The sequence below is a fragment of the Clarias gariepinus genome, chromosome 25 (assembly GCF_024256425.1).
Source record: "Clarias gariepinus isolate MV-2021 ecotype Netherlands chromosome 25, CGAR_prim_01v2, whole genome shotgun sequence".
NCBI lineage: Eukaryota > Metazoa > Chordata > Actinopteri > Siluriformes > Clariidae > Clarias > Clarias gariepinus.
Window position 1 is genome coordinate 5,812,501 of NC_071124.1, and position 20,071 is coordinate 5,832,571.

At 37.9% G+C, this 20,071-nt stretch overlaps 1 protein-coding gene across 1 annotated transcript; it reads left to right on the forward strand.

The window, feature by feature from the left end:
- The first annotated feature begins 3,123 nt into the window (after positions 1-3,123).
- On the forward strand, positions 3,124-19,361 carry igsf10 (immunoglobulin superfamily, member 10). The gene is made up of 7 exons (XM_053487028.1): positions 3,124-3,186; positions 5,210-5,473; positions 6,413-6,542; positions 9,171-9,561; positions 10,389-14,558; positions 14,645-15,542; positions 16,796-19,361. The coding sequence occupies exons 2-7, from the start codon at positions 5,271-5,273 to the stop codon at positions 18,708-18,710; spliced, it is 7,707 nt and encodes a 2,568-aa protein (XP_053343003.1). The 5' UTR covers positions 3,124-3,186; positions 5,210-5,270; the 3' UTR covers positions 18,711-19,361.
- Positions 19,362-20,071: the final 710 nt, after the last annotated feature.

Sequence of the window (20,071 nt, forward strand, 5' to 3'; positions counted from 1 at the left end):
TACAGAAGCCACAATTATAGTTATCCTATGGGTTGGTTACCAGTGGTGGAGGAAGTACTTAAGTTTAGTACTTAAGTAAAAGTACATCTACCCTGCAAAATATATACTTAAGTAAAAGTATAATTACTACATCAACATCTTACTTAAGTAAAAGTCCTAAGTACATACTTTTAAATTAATTTTAAAGTATTTTTTTTTTTTAATAAAAGTACACAATCGATTGTCTCAATGTCTGGGCTGTTCAATTGTAATAATCACAAACAATTTCTATTGTGTACTGGAAAGGGTAGTTGTGCAAGCTCTCTGCAATACTGACACGCTGTAAAAATCTGGTTATTTACTTATTATTACTCATTTAATATTAATTAGGCTAAGCCAATTATGACATACAATTTATTTTATTTTTTACTATACTATTAAGAGCAGTAAAAAAAAAAATATTTAACTGGTGTGATATTTTTGTTATGTTGACATCCGTTTTTCTATAACAGTCATGGCACCATGTCATAGCAAGTTAGTAACTTAAATATTAATATCTAGCATTGCATGTCTTACCTCTATATGTTTCTTCAAATTTGAAGGGGAGTTTTTAAACGCCAACAGTTCTTTGCGTTGTGGTAGGCACTTGACACATTGAAAACGCCAGGAGTCATTCTTTGAACCTTTAAATTCAAATAACTTGCTTAAATAAGGCCAGGGGTGTCTCTCAGAATCAGAGCTGCAGGGCACAGACCCAAGCTCAGTCGACGTTGTTGGCTCTTCGTCTTTATGTTTAATATTTAGTGTCCTTTTCTTCGATTTACATCAGTTCCACTTGTGTTGTTTTAAAACGCGCGCTCAGTACAAAGTACACATACTTCGTTACATTTCACCAATGTTGGTTACAAAACCAAGATAAGTAAAACCAATATACTGTACAATCACTAGACTACACATGTATTAACCAAGACCGATCGGCAACCACAACTTTGACCAAGATTAAAAGCCTTAAAAGATCAGGAGAATATTGGATACATACTAATTAAAACCTATAATAACCATGATAAGGACAAAAACAAAACCTCTACCAAACAAGAGTAAAAAAAGATGAGGACAACATCATTTATTTTAAAACTTGTTGAGGACCAAGACAAGATGAAAATGACTTGTAAGGAGACCATGGTTAGGGATGAGTTGTGTTGAGAACTACAGCTTTCAGTCAAAATGAATGAAACCGAACATGAGTTATGAGTTAGAGCCTGTAATAAGGCCACATTAAGCATATAATAATGACACGTCTTCGTAAATTTAAGAGTTCTAGATTAGAAACAACACCTCAGCAAGAATCAGTGTAATAAAGCCCTACCTATCATCACTCCAGCATGAGATTCCAAAACATCACACACACACACACACACACACACACACACACACACACACACACATCTGGTTTAAGTCCCTGGCAGGTAGTAATCAATCACTGCTTAATAAACATGCAGGACTGTTTCCACCAATGATGAGCACTTTGAAACGGTTCAAAGTGTTTTCACAGCATCCCTGCTGAGCATCATTTTAAAAGAATGCACCCTACAGCTTTAAAAATGATGATGGAGCGTTTTGTACTTCGAACTAGCACGTTAGTGATTAGATTGACTTATTGAAATAAACAGTTTCTGTTATGTTCTTGTCCAAATCAGTAAGGTATCAATTTTCTTCTCAAGCACAAAAGCAACTGGTTTAGATTTATAGGTTTTATTATGCCTCCTGGGCCATTATTAGTGTCATGGTTTACCGGATAAAATTATTTTTTTGCCATACTTTCTTTATCTGTATCTGTTTAGTAGTTGTAACTATATTTGGATTTAAACCCAAAGTGGGCATAGCCTAAACTGGATTTTTAAATAAACATGACCACAGGAATACACTGGAAAATCTCCAGCTGAAAAAATACAAGCATCGTCAAAATGGTGTGTTAATTCAGAGTTATGAGTAGCATAATTATTTGGTTTAATCAACAACTTAGATTTTTTTAGCTGCCTGAACCACCATCCCATATCTTACATTTAAAGTTGTAAAAAATAGTTCCCCTTAAAGGTAGCTCAAGCGTACAACTTTTGTTTTATTCAAACTTTCATCTTGAAGCTTTTTATAATAAAATGTATTATATAAAGTGTACATACATATTCTGGTATGCATTCTATATTCCCATAATAGAGTACATAATATAAGCATGTACCATACTATAGTAAATGGACTCTTGTACCAAAGTCTGCACCATGGTAAAACCATGTACCATAACATGATATGTGTAACATATCAGCAAATAGGTACCATGGTACTACAGTATATGCCATGGAACAGGTACCACTGGACTACGATGGCAAAAATTTATTTATGGGTTAGGCCTTTTGTTTTTCCCCACAGTCTTCAGACCTGCCTGTACTTACCCTAAGGTAGCGGTCCATGGTGCCTGCAACTGAAAAAAAAAATCTTAGTATTGCTAGTTTTTGCATTAGTGTGTCATTTACTTTTGCAGTGGAAATAAAATTTATGAGAAACCTTGAGGAAGTACAAAAGTACAAAAAGAAGGGTAGAGAAAAGGCAAAGTGTTCTGTTTAAGGTTCCACCTTAAAATAGTGCTGATCCAGAAGTCCCATTAATAAAATAAACAACGCTCAGATTTAGACATAAAATATACTGTGGTTCTAATGTTTTGGATTTTATGATAATGCTTCAAACCTGACTCCATTCACAAGCACATATATGGTTACTATCCTCTTGTAATATAAAACTGCTTTTTGGAGTAACTTTCCATACAATCTAAGCCACATTATTGGCTCAGTTTCCACATTAGTAAGTCCATTTGTGGTCTAACCTGATCTAACATGACCGCCCCCTCCCCTCTGCTGTCAGAGGGGGGAGGAATGAAAATGGATGGGAGCAGCTTCACACACATTCACACACATACATAGACACATACCATCTACCTGAGACACTGAAGGCGTAAGACTTCCTCTCGCAGTTTTTCTCTGGACAGAATTTTGGAACTTTGGATTTTTGGAAAGAACTTTGATGGATAAAATTCTTCATTCCTTGGATTAATTTTCTTTGTCAATCTGGATTATTCAATTTATTATTTTTTTTATCTTAAGGTTGTTTTGAAGTTGCACGGAATTTATAGAAATTTCTGGAAAGTTGGTGCAGCTGGTAAGCTTCAGATCTATTGGATCACATTTTCCTCCTTTTTTTTTTGCAAATAAAGTATTTTCTTTAATTTGTAACATGATGGCCATGTGTGTGTGTGTGTGTGTGTGTGTGTGTGTGTGCCTGTGTTTCTCTATATAAACAATCATGACTGTAGTGATTGCACTCTCTCTCAGTTCTTTTCTCTCAAATTCCTTTCTTAGTCTGTTATTTTTGTTTAGTCTTTTATTTGTTTCAATTACTTTTGTGGTGAATAGGAAAATCATAAAATGCAAAAACAGATTAAAAATGACAAATGCAATTAAATGTGAATGTATAAAACAATAGTGTAATTGTTTAGAGTGAAAGACAAATTAATCAAGTGACAAATTTGCATGTTTAAGTAAAGAAGCTATCACAGGTTAAAACAGTGGCTTGGGGAAAAATATGAAAAGAATTACTTGAAATTAAATGAAATGTAAAAAAAAATATATGTGAAAATAAATAAATCAGGTGGCATAGTGGATTAGTGATTAGCATTGTCAGGTCACACCTCCAGGGTTGAGGTTTTGGCTCTATTCTCCACTCGGTGAGTGTGAAGTTTGCATGTTCTTTGTGTGATTAGTGGGTTTCCTCTGGGTAATCTGGTTTACTCCCACAGTCCAGAGAACGTGCTGTAGACTGACTGGTGTTTCTAAAAAATAAATAAATACAGAGTCACATTAGTAAATGTAAATGAATAATGCGGGAAAACTTATGTGCTAGTAAATAAATAACATGTAAAGAATAACATGTAAAGAATGACATGTGACAATGCAATACTGCTAAAACATTTATCCTCTACCGGGTCATGGGTGGCCTGGAGACTATCCCAGGATATTTGCCCACACACTATGGGAACTCCACCAGAACTTGAATTAAAACTTTTAATCCGCACGTCTCTGGGAATACCGGAGGAAACCCACCAGGTACAGGGAGAGTCAGCAAACTCCATGCACACAGACTTCGAGGCGGAAATCTAACCCAGACCCTGGGGGTGGAAGGCGACAGTGCTAACCACTAAGCCACCATACCACCTACTGTACATTTGACAATGAATCATGTAAAAAAAATCACATGTACTAATAAACATATGAAAATAATTAAATGTTAAATTAAATAAAGTAGGGAAAACAACTGAAAAAAATGTGAAAATTTCAGGAAAATTCATTTATTTTAATAAATGAATCACATAGAATCAGTCACATGTGGGAAAAAATTTTTAAATAACTTGAGTGTGAAAATAAATGAACCAAAGAAATCGCAGGAAAATATAAAATGAAAAGGATAACATGTGGAGATAAAATTAATCATATAGAAAGAATCACATGTAAAAAAAAAAAAATGAAAAAGTCAAGTAGAGAGAATAGTGTGAAAATAACAGGTAAAAGAATTACATGTGATAAATGCATCATTTCCAAAGAAATAAATCAAAAGCAACCATTCATATGAGAAAAAACAATCATTTAAAACGAATCGCGAGTGAAAATAAATAAACCATGTGAAGGAATCACATGTGAAAGAATTACATGTGATACTGTAAATGTATCATGTGGAAAGAATTACATTTATATTTATTTATTTATAATAAAATGGAATCTCATACAAATATTAGGTGAAAGAATCACATGTGATACGTGAATCGTGCTGAATGAATCAGATGAATCGTGTGAAGTGAATCACATGTGGAGATTAAATGAATCATGTGGAAAGAATCCCATGTGGTGATAATATCCACATTTAGGTGGTAATTTTTACGTCATTCATTTCACGTTCAGTAATTAGGTTTCACATTCACGTGTCAGTTTTGCAACAAAACAAACAAACAAACAAAAAGCTTTCCTTTATTCTTCTCTTTGCTCGTGTGATCTGAACAAATTGCCGATTTTGCGCGTAATGAACGCCAGTCCTGAGGCGTCCAGCAGGAAGAGCCTGCCCTGTTTTGTTGTGGAAGCCACATGCGGGATTGATCGCAGTGGGATGACAGACTCTTCTCCTCCACTTACAGCTGATGGGCGCGCGAGGAAGCTGCGGGATTTGAAAGGAGAGGCCGCGAGCCCGTGTCCGTGATGCGCGCATTCCGCCGAGGCTCGCGCGACCTGCGCGCGGGATACCTGGCGCTCGTGCTGTTTTTGCTCGAGGCTCGATGCGGGAGCGGCGCGTGCCCGGCGCCGTGCGCGTGCCACGTCCCTACCGAGGTGCACTGCACGTTCAGATCCCTGAGCGTGATACCGAGTGGAGTAGAGGCAGCTGTGAAAAGAATGAACCTGGGGTAGGACGAGCTCACACACACACACACACACACACACACACATCACTGATCAATCTATATTAATAAAACAATCCTAAGTATTGAGTTTCACATTTATTCACCTGCTTGTGTTTTTGTTTATTTTATTTGCTTGAAATCTCTCCACAAGGAAATGAATATGGCTTAGTGGTAAGCACTGTTGCCTCTCACCTCCAGGGTCTGGGTTCGATTCCCGCCTCGGGGTCTGTGTGTGCATGGAGTTTGCATGTTCTCCCCGTGCTTGGTGGGTTTCTTCTGGGTACTCCAGTTACCTCCGACAGTCCAAAATATATACAGATTAGGCTTATTGGCGTTCCGAAATTGCTTGTAGTGTACATTAGCTCCTACCATTGGTGTAAAATTACGTAAACACAAATTTATCCACCATTGTTCTTCACAGTTCTGTGTTAAAACGGTGGTTCTAGATGAAGGGGTGGAAATTGGTTAAAAACCCACAGAGGTTCTTAGATGGATGGAATGGAAATTGCTCATAGTGTGTGCTATTGCATGTGAGTGTGTTTACATGTGTGCCCTGCAATGATTTGCCAACCCCTGCAGGGTGTATCCCGCCTCGTGCCCTAAATCACCTTTGGATATGCTCCAGTCCCATTCCCTCGGTCCTGCATACAGGATAAAGTGGTACACAGAATAAGTGATTGATTGAAAGAAGGAAATTAATATCTGACAGTTTTGACATTTTGTCCTGGCCAAGCACAAACACACACACACACACAAACACACGCACACTCTTACTTATAGACACATACTGTACTGTACACCTGTGATGTTCTATACACCTCTGCAGTTACAGAACTTACACACAATTGCTTATGTTTATTAAAAAATAAATTAACCTGCAGAAATCAAAGCGTTATAGTGATGCATGCATTTACATCTATGTTGTTTGTGCTTTTACTGTAGGTACAACAGTCTAACAAGCCTAAAAGAACATGAACTGTCCGGCCTGGAAAGCTTGGAGTTGTTAATGCTACACAGTAACACCATCCAAACTATTGAGGACAGGACATTCAGTGACCTCAAGACTTTGCAGGTAAAAGAACACGTTTAAAGCCGTACGGCCGAGATGTGCTGAAATGTTGATGCTTGAGATGTGTACATATGTGGTTCAGCTGTTCGGTCCTTGACACATCGCGAAGACAAGCACAAATAAATCTTTGCACTGGAACAAAACACTTGGACCTCAGGCTGTTTGTTTCCAATACAAGTCAGGCATGGTGAATGATGATGGTCAGATGCTGAAATGAAACAGACGATGGATGAAAGGATGTTTCATCAATCTGTACATTCTAAAGTCCAAAATATTATCCATGGAATACAATAGCTGAATTGTCTACGCCGCTTCGATTACAAATTGCGGTGAATTTAATTCCTTAAATAAGAAAATGTCAAATAATGTGGTCATTGTATAGTTATTCCTGTTTTAAATGGCAGCTTTAACTTTTTGGCTTAGCAAAGTTTGAACCAGTGCCATTTCCAAAGTCAAATAAAGATTAATATGAGCATACTGGTGTTAGAGACAGCAGTATGATTTTTTTATGGCATGTGTATAATGAACAAAGTCAAAACACAGGGAGACAGGGTAATGATGAGCCGTAATTATAGACCAAAAGACAGGCAAGCACAAGACATAAACAAAACCACCAACATAATGTCACAAATACTCTAAAATTCTACAGAGAAAGAAATTGTCAGAAAATTATTTGGAATCCTGGCCAAGCTTTGAGTTTCACATTTGTAATTTTTTATGTAAGTCAGCAGAGATAAATATCAAATAGTCTCCAACCACAAAACCATACACTAGCACAAATAAACTGTAACTTACTAATGCAAGAAACATGTGCAAGACCTTGAAACAAACAATTAACCAGAGAGACCAGAGACAGCCAGAGATGGAACGAAGTAATGGGTTAAAGGAGACCTTGTATCTCAAGTTTGTGGTTTGTGGTTAGTTGGTTGGATAAAGTAAGACAAAAATGTAAAGAGTAAGATACTGTAAAATGCTTATATAAATAAATATTCCACTATATACAGTATGTTGAAACTTAAAACGTGACTTAGCCATGACGACTGTAATCAGTTAAATAATTATATTTAAAAAAATAAATGTAACTAACTGTAAGGATTCCAGATTTGGGAATTAACATAACATGAGCTATGAGCATTGCAGCTTCAAAAGGTCTGCACATGTTATATACAGGAGAGAGCAAATTAATGAATTAATCCATGGTCTTTCCTGATTTGTATATTTTTTCTACATTGTAAAGCAATGCCGAAGGCATCCAACATATGCGATAGTCTCCTTTAAACAGCAGATTGAGATTTGTCTGCTACTTTCGCTCTGTGATTTTTGAGGCTGGTAACGCTAATTGAATTTCTCCTCTGCAGCAAAGGTAAGTTTTGGTCTTGCTTTTCTGGGATGGTTTTCATAAGAGCCAAAACAACTATTCCAGAACAGCGTGTCTTAAAATAACTTACTTTTATTGTTGTTACTTAATTACATAATTACATATATATCCCCAGTATTGTTCTAGAATGTAAAAATAAATACATAAATAAATAAATAAAAACATTGAATTAGATGGTGTGTCCAAACTATTGACTGGCACTGTACATGCAGCAATCTAAAGGATGATTACCGTTTGTTACCGTTACTTTGTTTACGGTCCACATTTGCCATGCATTATTTTAGCAAATCTATGCATTGTCACAACATTTATTTCCGTCCAGATTTTAAATAGGTTTTGCCTGAGATCTTGTTTTGATGATAGGAGAATCTGTACTCTATAAAGTATTTTCCAGCAAATCCTACAGACCTGCAATGGGGTTAAGGTCAGGACTCTGTGGTGGCCAGTTCATGTGTGAAAATGCTTCCTCCTGCTCCCAAACTATTTTTTCACAATCTGAGTTCAGGCATATGGCCATAATATCAGGGAAGAAAAACTTAATGTAATAGATGTGATGGCCTGGTTATTCAGGTCATTAGCTTTCTATTGCCACGTAACATTGCTAAGCCTAGATCTGACCAACTGAAGCAATCCCAGATAATAACACTGGCCTAAGGGGCTTGAACAGTGGGCACTATATCGCTTTATGTTCTTGCCTTCTTACCCTGACATCGGCCAATCTTTATGCTCCCTAGCAAACTGTTTTTGATTAGACTCACTAACAAGTTTTTTTCATTTATTATTATTATTATTATTATTATTATTATTATTATTTATTTATTTTAATGGCCACAGTGTGGTTTAGTCCTACAGTAAGTCCTTGTCGCGTTGCATGTTTAGAAAAGCTCTTAATTTCAGCACCCTTCTTCCATGGCTTAATAATACATGGGATACATTTTTCAAAACTGTTGTTTAAGAAATGAGAAGCCAGTCACTACGTAATTTACATTTTTGAGTTGTCCCTTGCTTTATATTTAATGTTAAAGAAAATGTTTTATTTCTTCTATACATATTCTCTATGCTTTTTTCTCTAACTATTTCTTCTGACACCCTTGGTGCCATGAACCACATGAAGCTAAATATGTGTAAATATTAACATAGAAAACATTGTAACATGACAGAGTGCTGGATTATACATTTCTATCAACTCAAACTATCCAAGTTTTTTTGTTTAACTGTTTAATAAAACTTTTTTCATGATATTTTCTCCTTAGGTGCTAAAAATGAGTTACAATAGAGTCAAAGAACTACGTAAAGGGACATTTCAAGGCCTGGACAGTTTGCTGCGTCTATATATGGATCATAATACCATTGAATTCATCCATCCAGAAGCTTTCTATGGTTTGAAGTCTCTACAATTAGTCAATCTGGAGGGCAACGAACTACAGCAGCTTCACCCTGACACATTTATAACTCTGAGATACAACCAGATATTCAAATTTTCATTTATCAAGACCATATATCTATCGGAAAATTTACTGACTACTTTGCCTGCTACAGTGTTCTCTGGTTGCTACCAGTTAGAGAATCTCTTTCTAAGTGGAAACCCTTGGTCATGTGATTGCCAAATGGATTGGCTTGGAACATGGATCAAACGGAATGAAGGTATAAATGACAGTTCTATTTTCATCTTTGTCTTTTCATAAGGAACTTAAAAAAACTGACAGATTTTGCACAAAGTATTGACTTTTAAGTTTATTGATCATCTCAGGCTACATATTACAGGAACATGCTTAATAACAGTTGTTCTCAACTCTGGTCCTGGAGGTCCACCTGTACTGCACATTTTAGAATTTTCCTAGCTCCCAGCACAGGGTCCTGTTAATTAACAGCCTTTGCCTACATTGAAGTGGATGTGGGTGACATGGTGGTGTAGTGGTTAGCACTGTGGCCTTTCATCTCCAGGGTTGAGGTTTCAATTCTTGCCTTGAGTCTGTGTGGAGAATGCATGTTCTCCCTGTGCTTGGTGTACTCTGTTTCCTTCCCACAGTCCAAAGACATGCGATATACAGTTTATGTGTATATACATGTGTGACTGTGTATGTGCCCTGCGATGGATTGGTATCCCATTCGGGGTGTGCCCAAGTCCCCTGGGATAGTCTCCAGGCCTCCAGACCTCCCATAATCCATGAATAGGGATTATAGAGCAATATAGAGAATGAATGACTATAGAGCAGGGAAATACTGAAATTTGCAGTGCAGGTGGTCCTCCAAGACCAGGGCTGAAAAGCACTACACTTTACCAGACAAAAAAACAACAACATACATTTAACAAAATTGGGTATTGTTTAAGTAGACCTTCTTTAACAAAGTAAAAAAAAAGTTTTTCTTTTTGAAATTCATTACAAAAGAAGAATGCAAATTATCAGAGAATAGATTTTTTACCTGTTGATCAATTTTTTGTGTTTCTACCTAAAATTTGGTGTTTACAGGGGTCCTGAAATGCAAAAGAGACAGAAAGCTTTCTGGAGAACAGATGTGCCCAGTCTGTAAATATCCCTCAACATCCAGAGGCAGCAATATTATTTATCTGTCAAGTCAAGCATACACGTGTTCTAAACCTTGGATTCACTCCTATTTGAAACAAAAAAATATCACAATGGAGGAGGACAGCTATGCCCCAGTTATTCCCAAAGATTTTATTGCTCCAATTGGGGCAATAGAAATGAAACTCACAGACCAGAATAATTATAATGCCACAATTTCCTGTGTTGTTCAAAGGCCAAGGGGTTTGGAAAACTTAAACGTAACCCAAGGAGTAATAGGCGATGATGTCACAACTCTCAGTGCTTCTGTGGCAACATCATTTATTTGTAATATTGATTACAATCACATCCGTCAGCTTTGGAGCATCTTGGCCTCTTACAGCGATTCTCCAATGATACTTGAGAGGGAGTTACTTCTCACAATGTCACCAGAAATGATCTACAAATACAAGCAAGGAAGATCAGATGATAGTGAAGTCTTTACAGAGATTCAGGCAGAAATTAAGTCAAATCCTGCATGGTTAATGCAAGACACCATTAACTTACAGCTAGACCTTACTACCACCACATATTCAACACTTCACATTAAATATTTGTCCAATATTGAAATGAATGTTAAAAGCAATGATGTGAGAAAGGGCCGGTTCAGCTGGACTATGATCAAAAAGAACAATCAATCTAAGACTGAGTTTGCAGTACTTTCTGGCGGTGTGGCTGAACTGAACTGTGAGACCTATGGTGATCCCAAACCTTCTATAGAGTGGATACTACCAAATGGAATCAAGGTGCGTGCACCATACAGCAGTGAGGACCGGAGGATAGTAATATTAGACAATGGGAAGCTTACTTTAAGAGCTGCAGATAGCTCTGATTCAGGTATTTACCACTGCATTGCCACTAATTATCTAGACGCAGACGTACTTTCTTTTAGAGTTACCATACTATCTCCAGATGTCGAGGAGGAGGATATTAATGGCGTTCGGCTTTCAAGAACAGTAGGTGGGATTTTAACTTTGGATTGTGAAATGAATGGTACCCCCCAAGCATCTGTACAATGGATACTACCCGATAACACTGTTATGGACCGGTCTTTTGGAAACAGGAAACTCTACCCAAATGGTACTTTAGTAATACATTCCCTGACTGAAAGAGATAGAGGTTTTTACAGATGCTTAGTTGCTAATCATCTCGGGGTAGATTTATTAGTCTCCCTAGTAACTATTTCTAGTGATGGGTCAAAAATTGTGACTTTGACAAACATAGAAGGGTCTGGTGATGATGAACAGCTGGATCCAGAAGATGACCACATGCTTTTCAATGAAGGTCTGTCTACTAGAGTTAGCCAGGAAACAAGGACAATTACTTCAAATAGACCCTACCCTAGGTTCAGGCCCTCACTTCACCGTGGAGTAACAGCAAATAGGAGGGGAGGTAGCAGACACACTGGGTGGTCTAGAAGAGTGTTTGACAAATCACCGAGGAGAGTTGGCCCTGAGAGATTAGCAGAATATATCAAAAGATCTCAAAAAGCTAAATTAGGAAAAGAAAAAGACGGCAGTAATAACTCATCAGATAAATCACAAGCCAATGTAGGACAGTCTGTTGATGATGAGATAGGTTCAGGAAATATAATGTTTGAAGGTGATGTTTCCATGCCAGGTCAAACAATATCAAGTACAGAACATTCAGAAAACATCCATGGTAGTGTTAAGACCACAGATCATCGAGTAGAAAATGATCAGAATAAGGCTGCTGAAATGACCGTGGTACTTAAAGATGATCTGAGCAATGTTATAACAACAACTGAAAACATGAGAACAATCACAACAAATTCCTACTCTTACACAGATGCCAATCCAATAGTGCCGAGTGTTACTTTAAGGAATCGTGAATTTCAAAAAGATGAAATTACCCCTTTTATAACTACTCTAGGTTATGAAGTCAATCCTAGTGATGGCAAATCTTACAGTTCAGAAACAAGCACAAGTACACCTTTGCAACCATATACTGTCAAATTTACAGTAACTGATTCTCTGGATAAAATGGAACTTCAATTTTCTGGAGATATGCCAGAGACTACAACTGAGGTACTGCCCCATTTCAATTCCCAAAGCAAAGTGACACCAATTCGGGATCGACTGCAACAAACTGTAAACCCGTTAGTACACATGTCTACAGGCCCTGAGAGCCAAACCACTTTTACAGCAGTCACAACAGCAGAAAGAGAACAGGATGAGATCACATTTCATACTACTCAAAGAATCAAGTCTCCTCATCTGTCTCCTGGATCTACCATCATTTCCCACCAGCAAATACACATTATTCCTCCGAATAAAAAGCGACCAGAAAGGAGACGTAATTTTCCCATTAAGCGCAGAATTATTCGGCCAGGTAAGATTACGGATATGCAGTCTTTACTTAATAAGCTTAAAAGGCCATCTGTAGAACTGACCACAAATATTGATGATCAGAACGAAAGAAAGTCTACGGAAAAATCCAAAACAGAAGAAGATTTAACAAGCAGATCTCAAACACCACGTTTTTCATTATCAAAAACAGAAAAACTCATCACAACAACCCTGAGCACCCCATTTGTTACTTCATCAATAATATCTAAGTCCACTACACTAAAAAATGAAACTCAATTGAAATCTGATAGTTTCAGTGAATATATTTGGTCTACAAATGTCCCTAAACAAAAACCTACTAAAGTTCCAATAAAAGAAGTTTCAACTACCGGTACAACTACAACAACTAGGGCTTCTAAAGTCATACAAGGAAAGATACCATGGCATAGATTTTTCGGAAGCAGAGAGGGGCAACGGGAAATTCTTAAAAGGCTAAGAAAACCATCCAAACCACCCATAACAACAAAGAGCACAACAACGGCCAGAACAATTACAACAACTACACCATCCAGTGCATTAACTACCCTACCTACAGCTGAGTCAATGGCTGAACCAATGACTGCACCTCCTAACATACAAAGAAATCAAGGCAATTTGGGAATATCCTTTAATAACTTATCAGAGTCACAGACATTTTTTACAGTCAGCACTTTATTTACAACTGCCAGTCCAACCAGCAAATATCAAAAAACAGCAGTAATGTATATACCAGTAACAACACCTATTTATGGATCCAGGGTATCCACAGCTACAGCATTCCACATTACACCAATTCCACCATCCCCAACAACTAAAACAACATACAGGGAAGATACAGGTGAACTCTCCGGCTCTTACTCTGGAGGGTCTGGGGTATTTGCTGGGAAATCTCCAAGAATTCGAAAGCCAGGATCCCAAAGACGGCGTTTCAGAGGAAGACGGCCAGTAAAAAAATATACCACACAAGCTCCAACTACCAAATCTGCTACATTTGAAACCACATCTTTAACACTACCGACAACTTCAAGAGTAACAAAGCCCTTATATGTACCTACTTTAGAGGTTGAAAGATCCTATATACAGACAACAACAGATGTAACAGAAAATGTTAATGAAAAGTTAAGAAACATAGACAAGCCTACCAAGTTTTCAACAACTCATTCAATAGCAAGTGAATCTTTACCCACACAGAGCATTTCTCATACAATGATTACTGCAGTGCCATACATCACAACACAGTCAGAAAACCAGAACACTAAACCAAGAATAAATACAAACAAAAGAATTTCCCCACAAAGAGGCGGAAGATATCCAATGCATAGACCTGCAATTCGAAGAGTAAGGCCAAATTTAAATAATAGAAACAGGGATCATCTTAAACAACAAGCAACAACTGCTTTCCCTGCCACTAAAAAAAAGACAAGTGCAGAGAAGACAGTAATCTTTGACACAGTGACTGTTGTGACCAAGATCACTTTACCTCCAGTCAGCAGTGCTATCTCCAATAAAGTTACAAATACTTTTGATCACACTACAGCGTATGACACTAAACCAACAACTACCAGCGGATATGAATCATTCTGGAAAGATATTACATCTAAGCCAAGAATTGTTGGAGGACATGCAGCCAGTTTTACAGTCGAGTCAAACTCTGATGCTTTCCTTCCTTGTGAGGCTACAGGTTACCCTGAACCTGCCATCAGCTGGAAACGGTTCTCCCCAAACACAGGTACCCATATTCAAAATATTTATAATATTAGCTTAGGTCATAAAGATTGTAATTTTCTGCATTTGATTCCTCTGTTTCCATTTTAGGAACCACATTGACCATTAAAGGAAAAATGGGTAAATTTGAGGTTTTCAGGAATGGAACATTGTTGATCCAAAACGCAGATGTCAAAGACAGAGGACAATACCTTTGTCTGGTGGAGAATGCTTATGGTTCTGACAAACTTACTGTCATGCTATCAGTGGTGGCTTATCCTTCCCAGATAATGGAAGCAAAGGTTCGAGATATTAAAGTCCACTCTGGTGAAACAGTTGAGCTGAAATGCAGGGCAGAAGGAAGACCACTGCCAGTTGTCTCATGGATTCTAGCGAACCGCACACAAGTCAGGGTTCAAAGCAAAGATTATAGCAGAGTAACCTTGACACCAGAAGGTACTCTGGTCATGCAAAAGGTATCGGTATATGATCGAGGATTTTATAAGTGCTTTGCAAGTAACTCAGCTGGTACAGATACAGTGATGGTGCGTCTTCAGGTGGTAGCAGCCCCTCCTGATATTTTGGAAGAGAAACGGCAGTTGGTGAGGGTCGATGTTGGGCAGAGTGTATGGATGCCCTGTACAGCACAAGGAGACCCTCAACCTACTACACACTGGGTTTTGATGGATGGGACAGTAGTAATGCCACTTCATACTAGCTCCAGAGTGCACTCATTTCCTAATGGTACCCTTCTGTTGAAAAACCTAGATATCTATGACAGTGGAAAATACGAATGCATTGCTACAAGTTCCACAGGGTCTGAGCGGCGAGTGGTCACACTATCTGTGGAAAAAACAGAAATTGCTCCTCAAATAACTGAAACATCAGCCTGGAAGACTGAGCTGGCATATGGTAGCCAACTTCATTTGCATTGCTCTGCAAAAGGAGTTCCCAAACCCCAAATTATTTGGAGACTTCCATCCAAAGCCCTTGTTGACCAATGGCACAGGTAATACAGAACAACTGATATGCCTTATTATGCATTTAGATAAACATGAAACTTTTATCAAATATTACATTTCAGAAGATGAAACTTTTCATAATTTTTTTTTTTTTTTTTTGCTGTTTACACTGTCTGTCCCACTCTCTTGCATGTTAATCGATAGCATTTTGATTTAAGTTGTGCAAGAGAGAGCTCAAGTCTTGTCTAAAGCCTTACTCATGATCCATGAGTCATGTGTTTTACCTAAAATATCCATGTTACCTTCACATTAATGCTTTTCAACAAGTCACAGCTTGTAATGAATTGTGTTTAAATCCAAACTATTTTTAATAAGATGTGGTGTATTGGAGAATATGGTTTATTTTGTGGTTGGAGAATATGGTAAATGTTGATAGATCAGCTTATATGAATTTATCAACATATTCAAATATAGAAGCAGTGCAACTATAGAAAAACTTCTCATTTATTTCCTAGAAAATGAGAGTGGGCATTATCATTGAACTCATTCTAGTATAACCATCACTTATCAGCATTATATCAGCATTACCATTCAATATGTTTGAATATGTTGATAATTTTTCAAATTTTAATATTTATCACAATTTTGAAGGTATATATATGCCAACCAGTCATAAAATTACAATTCAAAAAAAACATTGTGTCCAGTATTGTGTAGGTTATGCTTGTGCCACCGGGGTTCCTCTGGATCCTCAGGACTTGGCTTTAAAGGTTCTCTGAAGTGTGTCTGGAACCAGAACATTAGCAGCATTCCCTTTGGTGCTAAGGGTTGTAGGGTGAAGCCTCCATGGATCTGACTTGTTTGTCCAGTGCATCTCATGGGTGCTCGATCAGATTGGGATTTAGGAGTTTAGAGCATGTGTTGGCAACCTTGGACTCTTTGCTTGCTAAGCCCCATGCACAGCACTCTATGGTGCACTGGGAGATCTGGTGCCTTTCTATCATGGCTAGTATTGCCTTTTTCAGTTCTGCATTAGCTTTTGTTTGGGATTAAACTGGACAGCCTGGCCTTTGGTCCCCACAGGCATAAATGAGCATTGGGTGCTCATGATCCTGCCACCAGTTTGATACAGTATATAATGAATAATCAATGTTAATGTTAATATTAATGTTATGGCCAATCGTTATAAAAACAAACAAACAAACCTTTTTAATATTGGTAAGGTAAATTTTCATTAACCACCAAGTCTCTAAAGCAATCTTTCATTTTTCTTACCAAATTCTTACTTTCTTTGTTACAGAATGGGCACCCGTATTCAGGTACTGGAGAACGGCACACTTGTCATTGACTCAGTTAGTGACAAGGATGCTGGAGATTACCTTTGTGTGGCACGCAGCAAAGTTGGAGATGATCTACAACTCATGAAAGTCTTTGTGTCCATGAAACCAGCTAAGATCGAACCCAAGTTTATTGGAAAAAAACAGGTCCCATATGGCAAGGAACTAAAGGTGGACTGTAAGGCTTCTGGTGCCCCAGTACCAGACATTTCATGGGGCCTACCAGATGGTACATTGGTCAACAATGCTCTTCAGGCCGATGGCAGTATAAGAAGTCGATCCAAACGCTATATTTTGTTTAATAATGGAACACTGTACTTTAATAAGGTGGGGATGGATGAAGAAGGTGACTATACTTGTTACGCAGAGAACAGCCTAGGCAAGGATGAAATGCATGTTCACATTACTGTTGTAAGTGCAGCACCTCGGATACGCCCCTCAGCCCTTACTTATGCCAAAGTAAAGCCAGGCGGGAATGTCCGCTTTGACTGTGAAGCCATAGGGGAACCCAAACCAAAGATTCTGTGGAGGCTACCATCCAGTGACATGATTGCTGCATCAAATGAACGATATCTGATGCATGTCAATGGATCTCTTGATATCCGCAATGTAAAATTGGCTGATGCAGGGGAATATGTATGCATCGCTCGCAATACTGCAGGTGATGAGAGCAGAGTGTACAAGTTGGAAACGGATGGAAATCCACCCATCATCAATGGCTATAATCAAAACAGAACAGTTGTTAAAGAAACAGCAGAAAAGTATTCTAGAAAGTTAATGGACTGCAAGGCAGTAGGATACCCTACTCCTAAGATCACATGGATAATGCCAGACAATATTTTTCTCTCAACTCCTTATTATGGTAGCAGAATTATTGTCCATTATAATGGGACTTTAGAAATTCGCAATGTTAGACCTACAGACACTGCTGAATTTATCTGCATGGCACGAAACGATGGGGGTGAAGCTGTCTTGGTAATACACCTAGAGGTTACCGACCAAATTAGGAGGCCTATCTTCAAAAATCCCTTTAATGAGAGAGTGGTGACTCAACAAGGCAAAACTACAATACTTAACTGTTCTGCTGATGGAAATCCACCTCCAGATATGATCTGGACTTTACCCAATGGTACCCAGTTGACAGGAGGACCCAACAGGGGATCTCATCCTCAATTGGGAAGTGAGGGAACATTTGTCATATATAACCCGAGCAAAGGGGATGCTGGAAAGTATCGCTGTGCTGCAAAGAACAAGGTTGGATACATTGAAAAACTGATTATATTGGAGGTCGGACAGAAGCCTTACATTCTGACTCGTCCGAGAGGGGTTATCCGCAGTGTGTCTGGAGAACCTTTGTTCCTCCACTGTTTGGCAGATGGAAGCCCTCGCCCCAACATCTTATGGACCATGCCAGGAGGTCATGTCATAAGCTATCCTCAGATAATTGGTCGCTACCAACTAATGGATAATGGTACTCTGGTAGTCCATCAGACCAGTTTTCATGATCGTGGGAATTATGTATGTCGTGCAAAGAATAATGTAGGGGATGCAGTTCTAACTGTGCCTGTCAATATTCTTGCATACCCTCCTCGCATCACTAATGGACCCCCACCAAGTGTAAAGACAACAACGGGCTTTTCAGTGCAGCTAAACTGCATTGCTGTTGGAATACCAAAACCAGAAATCACCTGGGAACTGCCTGACAGTTCTGTGCTCTCCAAAGCTGGAAAGGGACGTTCTGCAGGCAGTGAGCTCCTCCACCCACAAGGCACACTTATAATTCAAAAACCAACAAAAGCTGACTCTGGCCGTTATAAGTGCTTGGCAACTAATTATCTTGGGACAGACACTAGAGTCACATATATGACGGTTATTTAAAGCAAGCAATAAACATCCACCAGTGCTCTTCAAATCTTCAAGGTTGTCAGATACTTAAAACTCTTAAAACTCCTCTACACATATTAAGTGCCGTTGTGGCATAGTTCATCATTTAGAGGGCTAGCAGTAAATACTTTACATTATTTTACTTCCAGATTCACATGGGTGGTCGATCCAAGAAGAAGAAAGATCCAAAGGCATGATATATGAAAAGACTGCACCAATCTAACATATGGCATGAAAATTAATTTGAGACAAGGCTGTGAAGTGTATGATGTGAATCATGTGTATTGAAGCTGTATGATATTTTGTACTAACCTCAGGTGTTAATGCATACAGAGCTGTTATTGGCATATATGAGATTTTACTGCTTTAAATGCTCTCTAAACTTTATTGCCTATATGATATATAGTGAGCAGCTGAAGTTGATTACCTATTTTTTCAGTGTTTTGTGTAGTACAGTTTACATTCATGTAAAATATTTGCAAGTTATAACATTTTAAGACTGAATTAATATATTTTGAGGGAGAAAAATATAATACTTTTTATGTGATTGATAGTATAGATGAGTATACGTGGATAGTGGCCTCATTCTTATATTTTATTAAAGAATCCATATTTTTTGTCACTATGTGAATGACTTTTAAATTTTTTTTGGACATAATTAAATCTGTGTTTTATATTTATGTGTCTTTTATATTCCACATGTTTTTTTTTTTTTTTTTTTGGCATTTCAACCTTGGGCAATGTGCACTTAAGATATAAGAAAGATGTAATAATAAAAACTTTTTTCCTCTAGACTGTATCTTCAGGCAAGATAAGATTTTCAAATACGATTCCTAAGATCAATTTAAAAAGAAAGGAACAATAAGAACAACCATTTGGGTATGTAAACTGTATTTTATAAATGGTGGTTCTAATATACGAGGGGATTTTAAGTCAAACCAGGACTTGAATGAATTAAGGCTTAAAACCGAACAAGTACAGTACGGTTATGAGTAACGAATGTTTTTAAATAGACTGTATGTCTATGAATGATGATCCTGACTGAGGTGGCACGAAGCCCACCGCAGTCTTTTCCATGAACATTGAGCAAGTGGAACGCCTGATCCTTGAAAACTGATGAATAACTTTTATAACAGATAACTTCTATGTTTATAAGACAATACACCACCTCATACTGTCTGCACCACTGGCACATAACAGAAACTTAGGTTATTGTTATTGCCACATTCCCTGTAAAGTCCTGACCATTGCTCCAATTCCTTTCCACATGTTTGGGCCATCAAAGGAGTTAACGTAAGGTCAGAATTCCAGACGTGAAGTAGGCAGTCTGTCCATGGTTCCAGCATACTGACAAT